We start from the raw sequence: 13739 nt of genomic DNA on the forward strand, positions 1-13739 counted from the left end.
CTTCACAACAGTAACCTTTATTACATGCTTAAGTGAATAATCACTATTACATTATCTCATCAATACAATATTATTTACTCATCTTGAGGGAGAGAAATATCAATGTATGGTTGCCTCTCGTGCGTCCCCTGCAGGGAACTGGCCTGCAACCTGGGCATGTGCCCTGACTGGGAATCGAACCATGATCCTTTGGTTCACGGGCCCGTGCTCAATCCACTGAGCTACACCAGCCAGGTCATCAATATTAAATCATGTGCTCTCATTCCTCCTCTTTTGACATACCATAAATACAATCAATATTAAGGGGTAAGATGCCTATTTTAGACATACTCTTTTAAAAGGAAGGAGTGTTCAGGACTGTATTATTAAATTTCATTCTTACCTTTATGCTACCTAATTTGAGTAGCATGTGTTAAGACATTACTTTTGGAAGGAAAACTTTTGGAGCTATTCTGTTCTTTAATAAATGCCTAACAAAAGAGAGAACTATGCACTTGAAACAGATTTTATAATAATTTATACTTGCACATAAATTCTGCCACATTATTCAGCACCACCCAAGTAAAATTCTTGAATTTTTCACTGAAAATGAAAAACCCACCTGTCACCTGTTTCCAGTAAAAAACGGATTGTTCTACAAAATCAGGTGATTTACTCAAATAGGAACTAAAGTGTGAAAGATGGTCTTTCCAGGTTGAGAGTTCATCATATAAAGACCATTCTAGGAATATAGCATGACTGAAGAAAATGAGAAGGCCAAGCAGAATGACTACCAGAAAAAACTTATAAAAATTCCAGGGAATCTTACTAATCAATGTGCCAGTGTCTTGAGGTAAAGAAAGTTTATCTACATCTGCTAGTTTTATGTCTTCCCACTGACTGGTATCAAAGTTTTTCATTAAAGGGCCCATGGGCAAATTAGAGGGAGGTAAAGGAGTTTCCTTGATTACTTTTATTTTCTCCCTGAACTCCTGCATCTGCTGCAGAAATATGATTGGTTCTGACACATCTTTAAAGGCCTCAGCAATGTTAAAGGCCATTCGCTGTTCCTGCAAGATGGTATTGAGTTTGTTAATTTCTGGGTCATAGGCTTGCATAACTGTAAGCTTCATGGTCTCAAAGTCAGACAAGATTTCATTCTTTTTTTGATCTAATGTGTGTTGTAATTTCTCAAAAAACTCCTTCACTTTATCTGACTCTTTAGTCAGTAACTGTAGAGATTTCCTTTTGTTAGTTTCCAAGGTATCCAAGCGAGAAAGAGCATCTCCCCGACGCCAGGTCTCAAAGCTCTGAAAGAGGGACTGAAAGGCTTCCCTTTCCTGAGCATAGGCATCTTCAATAGAACAAAAGGCATGTTTAGTGTGATCACCACGGGTAGCACAGATTCCACAAATCAGCTGCATATCAGTCAAGCAGAAAATATTGAGAGGCTGCCCCAAGTGTCCTTTGCACACGGGCATTTTGGGAGAGATCTTGATCTTGTTATACTTCTCCACAATACCCTTCAAGGAGTAATTAACCTGCAGGCTATTGACTCCAGATGCTGAAGTTTCCTTCCGGCAAGTGGGGCACTTGAATGGAGGTGATCTCCACAATGAATTCCGTACATTTCCCTCTAAAATCCCTTCTAAACATTTTTTGCAGAAGTTGTGCGAGCAAGGCAAAACTCGAGGATCATCAAACAGACTGCAACAAATTGGGCATGTAAGATCTTCTTCAAGCAGCTCCATCACATCCTACCATAGAGAAATAAACATTTAATTTTATTCTAGTAATCCCCCACTTGCACTGTGTAGTAATTAAAAGAAACTATCTTCATAGACATTAAAAATGATCTTTCATTGAAACAAGGCAAACAATGGGAATAAGTGAGAAATTTGAGAAGGGAATGCACACCAAAGCAGATTTAATCTGCTGAGGCTAGAACACACTGCTCATTAGTAGGGCTCCCTGTACACAGGCCTTTGTGTGGACTTTCCAACAATAGTCTTTAGCTGAAACAGGGTTAGGACTAGGACAATTGCAAATTGAGCCAGCAGCACCCAATTGATTATTTTAAAACAGAGAAAGCTGACTACTAGCTATCAGAGACAAAGCTACTCAGTGTCTGAAGAGAATGAGCTCTTTAGTCTGGACAATTATAAAATGTGGTATTTAAAAAAACCGCACAGAAATATAAATCCAAGCACGTACTTTCATGCAGACATTTACTTAAAAATGGCACTTTTCTATTTCAAAAGCAAAATTACAATTAACACCACAGGTAAAAAAAATAAAATGAGAAAGCTGCCATTCATTCTTCCCTAGAAAACTAAATGAGTTTTTTAAAGCCACCAGGACAGTAATCAAAGCCATCTTGTACTGTCTGTCTAGAGCATCAGTTTTCAAAACTCTTGGGTTTCCCTAAGAGTCTTTCAGGGTATCATTAGGTCAATACAATTTTCATAATATTGTGAAAGCAATGGTGAGCAGACACTGCTGGAGTCTCAGCAGGAATCACACAAGGCACTACACAGGACCAAACTGTACTATTAATCCACATTCTTCATCATCACATCAAACTGGGCATAGCCAGTTTCATTTACAAATGTTCCTATATATATATATATATATATATATATATATATATATATATATATATATACACACACACATATACATATATATATACACACACACATATGTATACTTATATATACATATTTATTTATTTGTTTGTTTGTTTGCTTGCTTTTAGAGAGGGGGAAGGGAAGGAGGAAGAAAGGTAGAGAAACATCAATGTGATGACCTGTTCTGCAGCCCCTAATGGAGACCTGGCCCGCAACCCAGGCATGTGATTGGAAATTAACCAGCAACCCTCTGTTTCAGTCTGGCACTCAATCCACTGAGCCACACCATCCAGAGCAAAAATGTTCTTAATGAAGCAGTAAGAATTACTAATTTTATTAAATCTTGACCCCTGAGTGACAAAATAGAAAGTAAACACACATTTCTGTCACATACCAGGAGAAAATGCCAGGACAAAAAGCACATGTAACTGAGTTGCAGGCTGAAATGAACCACCTGCTTTTGACATGGGACAGAAAGAATGAATAACTAAACTATGCCTATTCTGATTAAGTATACCTGGCAGATGTTTTCTTGAAAACAAAAAAAAAGGAGTTCATCACTTCAAGAAAAAAATGATAGTATTTTTGCTAATGCTAAAAGTTGAGTTTTTGAGTGAAAACCAGACTTTTGGAAAATACTGTTTGCCACTTAGGATACTGACTCCTTCCCATTAATCAAAGACTTTTCTAATGAGATAAGCAGTAATATTAATAAATGTGTGGGGTTTTGGGGGAATTAGTATATAATAAAATACAAAGAGATTTGGAGATCTATATAACACAGTGAACAAACTGGTTCAAATCACCAATGCATGGTATAAATCATGCATGGGTAAAAGATCAAGACCAGTATGTTCAAAAATATAACCTCAGGTTCTATACTGCAACTACCTTTAAATTTTGGTATAATATCAAAGATGATCCACAGATATCAGAAAAGGCTATTAAAATATTCCTCCCCTCACCATCTACACATCTGTGCAAAGCCAAATTTTATTTTCTTGGTATATTTCAGCCAAAATGCCTTACTGCAACAGGTGTAAGGCAGAGGCAGATAAAGACTCCAGGTGTTTTCCATTAAACAGAAATTCATTAAGGAGATCTATTTGTAAAGCAATGCCACTTTTCCCACTAATGTTTCAAAAAAGTTATTTTTCATAAATTATTTGTTAACATAAGTTTATCCTTATTATTTTAAATTAATATCTTAAACATTTTCTCAATTTTCATTTAAAATACAGTAAATACTACTATACTGTATACATGTAAACAAAAGCTCTTGGGATCTCCAGTTTTTAAGAATGTATTATAATGGGGTCTGAGACCAAAATATTTGAGATCGCTGATCTAAAGAATACCAATTCTCAATATGAGTTTATTATTTTTAAATGTACATTTTAAAACTTCTATCTTTAAGTTTTAAAACCAAAACAGTGCTGAATGTCCTCATTCAGATTTACTTAGGAATATATATATATATACATATATGATGTTATCACTAAAGTAATAAAATACAGGGTCTAATAATATGGAGTCCATCTTATAATATAAAATAAGTAAATAATTTTAACAGTAATTTTAAGAGTTACAATTAGAGCTATAATCTAGAAGATAAATAGTATTTAAAAGATAAGCTGAGCTTGCAGGGCTAATTAGTTTATAAGTTTTATATTAAACTGAGGGATACAGGATATAGATATATGTAACTATATATCTACATAATCTGTATAAAGATTATTCTGTCAAATTTAGTGTCATATTCATATGGCAAATGTGTGATGAGATTTTTCTAAAAAATTGTGACATTAAGTAATCATACAACCTTTGAAAAACATTGGGAAGAGAATGGCTATGAAAACTGATATGCTAAAAAACTATCAAGTAGCTAAACACTGACTCTCTAGAACAGAGAAGGAATACTTTTGAATAGCCTACAACTCTAGTCTTGTTCCACACTATATCACTTTCAATGCTACCAACTTTTACCTAAGAATTCTATGCTAAGGCTAGATTTTGGAGTCGGCAATAAAAACAGAAAAGTAGTGAGGGCGGCATTCAATAAAGCAGACCTAATTTACTTATCCTTGTAAAACATAGTAAATAAATAGTAAGTAAGTAAATAAATAAATAAAAGGATGCATAGTTGGGGTAAGGAGGAGGAAAAAGGGCACCCAAGGGAAAGAGCAACTTTGAAGAAAACTGAGGATTCTACAAGAGCAGCCAAAAAGAATTTTAAGGCAATCAAGTAAGATCAAAAGTAAAGAGGAAAAATGTTACACACAGGAAAATTTAGAATAAACAGCCATCCCAAAGCCATAATCAACTTACAGCTCTTAAAATGAACCAGAGAGAAAAAATTACTATTTGGAAAGTCGCTTTTTTAAAAACAAATTACATCAAAATTATGACAGACCCTATTGTTCTATTTTTAATAATACAGCATACAAACTTTGGTTTATAAAGATTCTAATTTTCATTTACTTTAAAAGTTAAACACTTTTATTTTCTCTTCTTCACTTAGTTTTATACTCAAAACTTCATGATAAAACTATGTGACCACAGCTGACTTTTATAGAAAACTGAGACATAATATCCTAATCCAAGAAACCACAGCAAGTTTGTTGCCTCAAAAATTTTAGATGACAATAGCCCTGGCTGGTGTAGCTCAGTGGATTGAGTGTGGGTCTGCGAACCAGAGTGTTGCAGTTCGATTCCCAGTTAGGGCACATGCTTGGGTTGCAGGCTAGTTCCTAACAGGGGATGCATGAGAGGCAACCATACATTGATATTTCTCTCCCTCTCTCCTTCCCTTCCCTTCTAAAGATAAATAAATAAATTAAAAAAAAATTTTAGATGACAATGGTAAGATTTTTTAGTCTCACTACAGGAAGAGTATGCTTCACAGTAAAGGAATTTATAAATCCCTTTTCCCCCCAAAGATTTTATTTACTCATTTTTAGAGAGATGGGGAGGGAGAAACAGGAAGAGAAACATCAGTGAGTGAAAGATACATCAACTGGTTGCCTCATGCATGCCCTCAACCAGGTACCTGGCCCATGAATCAAACCAGTAAGTAATCTGGTTCGTAGGCTAGTGTTCAATCCACTGAGCCACACCAGCCAAGGAAGATCCTTTTCTTAAAGTGTAGCTAACACATAAAAATCTGAAGAAATCAATAAAGCTTACTCTTCAAGAGACTAAAGTACATAGCTCCTATTTTGGCAGCGAATTTTGTCCCAATATACAAATCAAGCTCTATTAGTGTCAAGGAACTATGTAAACAAAATTATTGTTCAGTCTTAAAACTTGAACTTAACCAATGTCAAATTAATTGTATAAAGGCAAACAAATCTTCCAAGATTAATTTCTTCCTTCAACTTTGTTTCTCAATACTAAAAAGGTCTCAATTTTGAAGCAGCAAAATGTTTTCCCACTAAGAAAAATTTCTCAAGTTTTATACCAACAAAGAAAGTAAATGAATATATACTTCGTTGTTTACCACCTCTCTGGCTTTTGCATTTTCCTGACATATTTATAGTTAATGTATTTTTAAATTTATAAGTAAAAATTCACTCTGATGTACAGTTCTATGAGTTTTGATAAATACACAGTTGTATAACATTACCACATATTTAGTTATAAGCAAATTTGCAAGGTAAGTGCACTCAGGGGAAACTATAAAACTGCTTTATCAATCCTACATATCCACGGAGTGGACATATAGCATGAACAGTCCCTACAAATGTGAACTGAAACATGACAACCAAACTATTAAAAAATGGGAAAGCCGCCCCCCCTCCCTGGTGTGGTTCAGTTGGTTGGACATCATCCTACAAAGGAAAGCTTGCAGGTTTGGTCCCTGTTCAGGGACCATGCAAGAGGCAATCAATCAATGTTTCTCTCCCTCTCTTTCTCCTTCCCTTCCCAAACAAACAAACAAATAATAACCAATACTTGCAAAGGAGAGGAGTCATAAAATTGAAGTAAAGGCTAATCTGTGTATATTGAATTTCTCCCTCCACAAGTCCTTTGTTTTCAAATCATCAACCCAAAATAATTATAACGTAAAAGGTGCTCATTTATTCATTCTTAAGCAAAAGTTAATGTCTATAAAAACCTGTTTTATTAAAAGAAAATTCCACCTAAAACCTTTCATTTGTTGACAGCAATATAAAGTTTTACAAAATATTACCCACAATTTCTTTCCAAGTCCCTTTACAGAACATAATAAAAGCCAATATATTATACTTTATGTCTTAGGATTTTAAACCAAATTCCTATCCTGTTTTGAGGCATCTATGAATTCAGGAATTTAAAAACAAATATCCAAATACCTAACAACTAACTGGATAACAAACGCTGAAATTCATTTCACAGACAAAACTGTTACGTGAAGCTCTGCTGCACAGGTGGCAAACACAAGGCCCACAGGCCAAATCTGGCCCTTCACCTTGTTTTATCTGGCACCTTGTTTCTATCCAGTGGCAGCACCAAGCTTCTTGCCCCTAGTTACGGAATGGTTACATTTATACAGTCCTAAAATTACATTTAGCCCTTTGAATGCAACTGCAGGCTGATGTGGCTTCCGGTGAAAATGAGTTTGACACCCCTGCTCTACTGAAATGAAAGTCATCAATCCTCTCTTGGAAGAATGTTTAGAATACAAAGGATCATCCTTGTTTTTTCATCACTTCCTGTAAGCACACTAATTAATTTTATTTTCAAGTAACATACTGTATTCTATTTTAGTATGAGATCCACTAATAACTCTTTCTTGAAACTTAATAAGAGTCCTGTTAAAAACTACTGAATGTAGGTAAGAATATTTAATATTTAAAAATTTTCCCATATATTTGAAATTTTTCACAACAAAAAGCCAAAAAAAAAGAAAAAGGCAGCCAATCAGAAGAAAACTATACTGACCTAAGAAAGTAAAACAGTACAAAGGTTAAATATGACAAGCTCCACAAAGAGCTTAATCTGTTATAGTATTAAGAGCTTAATCTGTTATAGTATTATTTTATCTTTTATAAATTAAAAAATGTATTACTGGAAATCTCTCGATCTAGGTCTGTGAGGAGACTAACATACTTGTCTGGCAGTCAGTCTGTATCCTTTGACAAAACATTTACACATATTATAGTTTCTGTCCTCATTATACAACTGTTTTGAAAGATATCTAGTAATATGTGAAAATTATTTACAAAGTTTTTGTTTTAAGTGCCTTATATCAATGTTATTACACTTCTTTCTGGCTTTTAAATTGTTCCATAACTTATTTGATCAAAACAGGATGAAGATTAAGATTTCCAATATTTCAAAAAATGAGTATTAAAATTAATATATCATATCCTGTGTCTAAAATAGCTATCTAATTGTTATGTGACTCTTGCAAACACAATATGAAAGTTACCTGTGTGTCCATATAAGTAGTTAAAATTTTGCTCAAGATATCTCTACTCAGATTCCTGGTAAGTTATAGCAAAATGAAGCTAGGATAGAAGGTCAACCAGCCTGGGAAGCCCACCTACTCAGAGAAAGTTCAGCTTTTGGGTTAAGGTGACATTATCAACAAAAACTAGGTGCTTACCTTAATAGTACAGACCACTCAAAAAATTGTTTCCTTTTTCCTATCCTTCATTCTTTTCTTTGTACCACTATTTTGCCTCGACTCTTTCCTTTATTATTCTTTTAACTCATCTTCCCCATATTGTTTCAATGAATACGATCTAATTTCTTCCTCTTATTCTTTTATCCCCCCATCCTCTTCATCTTTCTTTCCTTTTTACTTTTCCCTGCATCACATGATAATCACTCAAGATATTACTCTGTGATCCTGTAAGTCTGCAGCATTAAATGCATAGGGTTTTAAGAAACCTCCTAGATCAGATACCTCTATCCCATTTATGTACAACTACTGAAAAATCTATGGGGACCCCAAATGATGTTGAACCCATTTTCTCCCACCATGATGAAATCAATTTGAATAAACAAAGTGTCTGAATTGGAGGAAAACATACATACAGCCTAATTTATGCTTCTAGTTTGGTAGCAACCAGACCCAGATATTTATCTTTACCTGTTAAGAGTTCAAATAAAGTTAAGTTGGAATTACTGACCTCTGCAAAGGTTCCATGAATCAGGAATGTCTGGTTTCTTTTCTCCCAGAAAACAGGTTTAAATGAAGGAGACAAATTCTAATCCCTAAAACAAACTGTCTTCTTTACAATTATAAACTTGGCAATCATTTACCTAAATTATTATCCCAAAAGGTTGGTACCTATTAAAAGTTTCTATCATCTAACTCTGTATTTGAGGGTAATTCTAGGTTTCAGAAAGACCTGCTAGGTTAACTAGCTAGATTTATCTAGATAAAATTACTTACATGGTATGTAACACTGTACCAAGTGAAAACAGGTATTTAGTACATAACTGATAAGTACCACCTACTAACTAATCACTTACTTCTGAGACAAATGGTATGAACAATGTTCCGTTTGTTTGGTATAGAATGATATACACATCTTATTCTACAGAATATATCAAACTGAAAGCTAATGGTGCTGAACTTCAAGCAAGTTTTTTAGGTTGACTATATTGTAATATGTATATTATGTTGGCACTTCTTGTTCATATTCAATGCTACAAATATGCAGGGTGAAAAAGGAAAAGCTCCTCTGTGAGTTTTAAGTAGGAAGCCAAGCTATTGCCAAGTAGAATATAGTCTTGGTGCTTATGCCACAGAAAGACAATAATTTAAACTATCAGCAAAAATTTTAATTCCACTTTTCCTTAGAAATGTTATGTATCTACACCTGTAATACATGTTAATTAAAAAGAGTTCACATTAAGGGAATTTCATTATAGAACCCTTGACTGGAATGTAACTATTCTGTATATCAAAGGACACTTGTATTTGGTAAACTGTAGCAAGAAGTGGGCAAAACACTCTATTCTTCTAGCACCATTCTAGTATCTAGAGTCCCAGGCCAACACAATGGCAATGACAGTATCTTTCCTGAATAACAAAAATGGATAATACAACATTCTAATGATATCTATAAAGATTAAATATAAGCCAAAAGTCAATTCTTACCTTAAATACAGAAATATAGCACATCTACAAAGGAAGTAACTCTAAAAGGTTAAATGCCTTATAAAAAGGACACAATGTTGACACAAAGTTGGAGAGGCTATCCATACAATTAGTTTTTATGTTTTTCTTAAATTATTAACGTGATTTGCTATGCTACAAAATTCTGAAAATAAAGGAAAAAGTCACTCAGAATTACATCAGCAAGGAATAACCAATATTATTTTGGCATAGTTCTTCCAATATTGTGTTTGCACACACGTTTTGACAAAACTGGTAGCATTACACAATTTTGTATCCACTTTTTTCACTTATTTTTATCACATACATTTCTCCTATCATCATATACCCTTCTAAAATATGCAAGTGTACCTTATGAATATGCTCTTTCTTATTGGTTATTTGTTTTGTATCATAACTCTTAAATGCACATCTTGTAGAACAGTCTTTGTCCACAGCTATGATTATTTACAACCTTTAAGTTTTTCTATGTGGGGGGGCAGGGGACAAGGTTAAAGAGTACAAACATTTTTAAGGCTCTTGAACAGATAAGCATGATTCCCTCTAGAAAGGGTATACACCACTTTGTGAACTATAACCGATGATGTATGAGAATGCCTCACCTCTCCATGTAGTTCCTGACCTTACAACAGAACCATTCTTTTATAGGGCTTAATAAAAAACAACAAGTCATACTTTACCATACCTAACCAAGTTTAAAATATAAAACAGTTTAAGTCTAATATTAGTTAATATATTAGCTAATATTAGTATGTGTCTGTGCATTACCAATATATATAGGAAACATGACAATAATAGTTATGGGGAAGAAATAAAATAGAAGTACTGGGCTTAAAAACATCTTAAGAGACCATCTAGTTAAGCACCTATTGAAGTTAAAAAAAACTGAATCCTTCCCTCCCAGTGAAGATTTCAGTTGTACACAGCAAGCTAGGCACAGGATCTTAGTTTCCCATTTCTTAGATCTTAGCAGTATCCAGGAAATGGGTGAAAAATTTAGTACCCTAATTAGCAAAATGGAGAAGTTTGATCATGTGCTGTCTAAATCCCTTTCAAAATTACATAATTTTTACAATTTAGATTAAGAGGCTCTCCAGTAAATGAAAAGAACATTGAATTTGCTTGAGTACCTACATACAAGAACTAGTTTTAACTTTCATAGAATAAGGATTTTTTTTTACTATTTTATTTATTTATTTTGAGAGGAGAAGGGAAGGAAAAAGAGTGGGAGAGAAACATCCATGTGTGGTTGCCTGTCATGTGTCCCCTACTGGGGACCTGGCCTGCAACCCAGGCACATGCCCTGACTGGGAATCAAATAGGTGACCCTTTGCTTCACAGGCCAGTGCTCAATCCACTGAGCCACACCAGCCAGGGCAAGTAAGGATTTTTATAGTATCTTTATAATGTTCTTATAAAGTTTAAGTAATGTATGTCAATCTTGTAAACTGCTGAACTATCTAAATATATGTGGTTTAATTACCTATGTGCACAAATACTGTGAAAACTGTAAATACACTTAAAGTGTTATGTTAGAGCAAGGTGTATTAACCAAGAAAGGTCCTAAAGGAGAGCTGGACTCTTGACCTATAATTTCAAGGGAGAGTAAAGCTAATAAGTATTATAGGGTAACAGCTACAAAACAATTTCATGGGAATCAGTATATCTGGACAAAAGCTGTGGCAGAAATGAGGGAAGGTACTCAACTTATCATAAATGTAGAAAATGAAGAGAATGACCTGGTGTTGTGGAAGGACTTGGTAGGGAGTTTTAGTACATCACCTGGTGCAAAAAAAAGAAGGTATTTTTAGGGAAAGATAAGAGAGCCTAAAGTAATGCACCTTCTCATTGTGCAAGACAGCTCCATCAAATTCTACCAAAGGAAGTGGTTATGTAAATGAAATTCTCCTTTTAAAATAGTTATTACATAGTCAGAAAACAAGAGAAAAAATAACAATATAAAAAAGAAAATTATGCTGAAGCCTCTCTTTTCCTCTGCAATATAAATATTTGGGTCATAGTACATTTCAGGTAATTGCCTCAAAAAGAATACCTAAGTCTGAAATATATTTTTTTGAGTTTTGACAAAATATGAAAGAACAAAGGTCACCCACCACAAGGGTACAGTCTAAACATGGGAACACATACATTTTACACAGAGTTCAATTTTGAAAGGTTCTCGGCATAAAGAAATTGGATGGGTTTCTTGTTGTTTAGTTTTGTTTTTTATGTAGGGAAATGTGTTGTAGTTTACCTCTGTCCCTGCAAGCAGGTGTATTCATCAGGGTTACTATTTCCCAGAGCAAAGAAATCTGTTTGGTTTATTTTCCACCTTGTGACTGACAATCAAAGGAGACTACTGCAAGTAAAGAAAAAAAGAAGAGTGTTATGCATTAATTTGCACAGGAATCTTAGTTTTAACCTTTAGTTTTACTCAATTGCGCCTCCCCCCCCCCCCCCCAACAAAGCCAGCCTGCTTAGGACCTGGTGAAAAAGCCACGAGCATGGCGGAGGCTGGAGATTTCTGTACTACGGAGCTTCAAGGTTCTGGTTCACTGCCGCCTTCTCATTAAGAGGCCATAATCATAGTGCTGGCAGTGGAACCCAGCCAGCACGGTCCTCGGAGGAGCAGGTTTTCTGGAGCAGATACCCGCGGTCCTGATTACTCACCCGCACGCCACTCCACCACATACCCCTAGTCCAGGAGCCCCGCTGTTATCCGTCCTGCTGCTGGAACTCTCTGCCAGCCCTCACCCATAGGTCCCTCCGAGCCCAAACAAGTCCCCACCTTCGCAGCAGGCTTCAGGACAACCCCTTTCCCTGAGAGGAGACCGAGGACTGGTACTTAGCTCTGAGGTCCTGGACGCAGAGGGAGCTCTGCCTGCAACCACGCTGCTCCCCAACCACCACCAGCTTGGGGGCTTGTGTTACGTGGCTTGGCCAACAGCAAAAAGGACTCACGTAGCCGACCTGGCCCCACCCCACTGCCCTCCACCCAACACCTCTGTGGGGTTCCTCTGCCGAGATTCACCTTTGTTCCACCACTCGGATCTTGCCTCCCCGCCCCCTCCCCCCCTCCCCAGGATGTGGGTAAAGAGAGGCGGGAGTTCTTCTGACGTCTCCAACCGCCACCCTTCTCGGTGCTCCGGAAAAGGGGAGGGCCCCAAACTGCCTGCTTCTCTTTCTTCCTAAAGGGCTGCTCACGCTGGCAAAGCGCTGTCGGGAAGCGGGCCCAGTTCTTGGTGCTAGGAAGCAGACGTGGCTATTCCTGCACAGAGCGCAGATGCCTGGAGGCGGTGCCATCCCCAAGGGAGCCACCCCGGAAGGAAGCAGGCCTGCAAGAAGCTGGTTCCACTTGGATTGTTGCACTTTCCTTTGTTATTGCTCGTTGTGTTTTTAGAAACAAACGAAAGTCCAAACCTTCACACCAGTTCATCTCAGGATCAGAACCCGGGCCACAGTGGCTTGGGGAAAGGAAGGTAACTGTCTGACTGGACCCCACAACTGGGGTGGGTGGGACAGGCACTTGTGTTGGGACCAAAGCCAGGGCTTTAGCCAACAACTCAAGCCAGAGCACAACCAAAATGAAGTTAACTATTGTCCCCAGCCCAAACTTGCAACTCTATCTTTACAGGCTTTAAGTTGAGCACTAGTGGACCAATTCTTTTTAATTTTTTATTTGTTTTATTGTTCCAGCATAGTTGTCTCCATCTCCCCTGGATGGAACTAAACAGCATTATGCTAAATTAAATAAGGCAGGCGGTGAAAGACAAATACCATGTGATCTCACCAATTGTATTTAAAATTTTCTTTTACCAAAAAATACCACTTAAAAAAAATAGTACTGCTTTTTCCTTCAGAGAGAATGAAGAACTTAAATTGGCTTTAAATGATCTGTTGCTGTTATTCAGTTGCTAACCTGACACTGTTTTGATGTCTAGCCCCTGTAGTAAGGACCTTGTCTAATACCAAATACATTAGGTACTTATCAATGAGCAGCTATAAGAAGGATATAA

At 36.3% G+C, this 13739-nt stretch overlaps 1 protein-coding gene and 1 pseudogene across 5 annotated transcripts; one reads left to right on the forward strand and one right to left on the reverse strand.

The window, feature by feature from the left end:
- Positions 1–13739, forward strand: part of LOC119041628 (tubulin alpha-1A chain-like) — a 178464-nt pseudogene that overhangs the window by 92507 nt on the left and 72218 nt on the right.
- TRIM13 (tripartite motif containing 13) lies at positions 11–13015 on the reverse strand. Of its 5 annotated transcripts, none has more exons than XM_037135008.2 (3): positions 12928–13015; positions 11978–12082; positions 11–1736 (listed from the first exon to the last, which is right to left on the reverse strand). In XM_037135008.2, the coding sequence occupies exon 3, from the start codon at positions 1728–1730 to the stop codon at positions 507–509; it is 1224 nt and encodes a 407-aa protein (XP_036990903.2). In that variant the 5' UTR covers positions 1731–1736; positions 11978–12082; positions 12928–13015; the 3' UTR covers positions 11–506. The 5 variants fall into 5 exon arrangements, with proteins under 5 accessions (XP_036990903.2, XP_036990902.2, XP_036990900.2 ...); XM_037135007.2 differs by lacking the exon at positions 12928–13015 and adding an exon at positions 12755–12913; XM_037135005.2 differs by lacking the exon at positions 12928–13015 and adding an exon at positions 12512–12748.

The sequence above is a fragment of the Artibeus jamaicensis genome, unplaced genomic scaffold (genome assembly GCF_021234435.1).
Source record: "Artibeus jamaicensis isolate MK-2021 breed Jamaican fruit bat unplaced genomic scaffold, CSHL_Jam_final contig_410, whole genome shotgun sequence".
NCBI classification, from domain to species: Eukaryota; Metazoa; Chordata; class Mammalia; order Chiroptera; family Phyllostomidae; genus Artibeus; species Artibeus jamaicensis.

What these genes read in the sequence shown, in the direction of transcription:
- TRIM13 (XM_037135008.2), bottom strand. Translation starts at nt 1,730, where the DNA reads ATGGAGCTGCTTGAAGAAGATCTTACATGCCCAATTTGTTGCAGTCTG.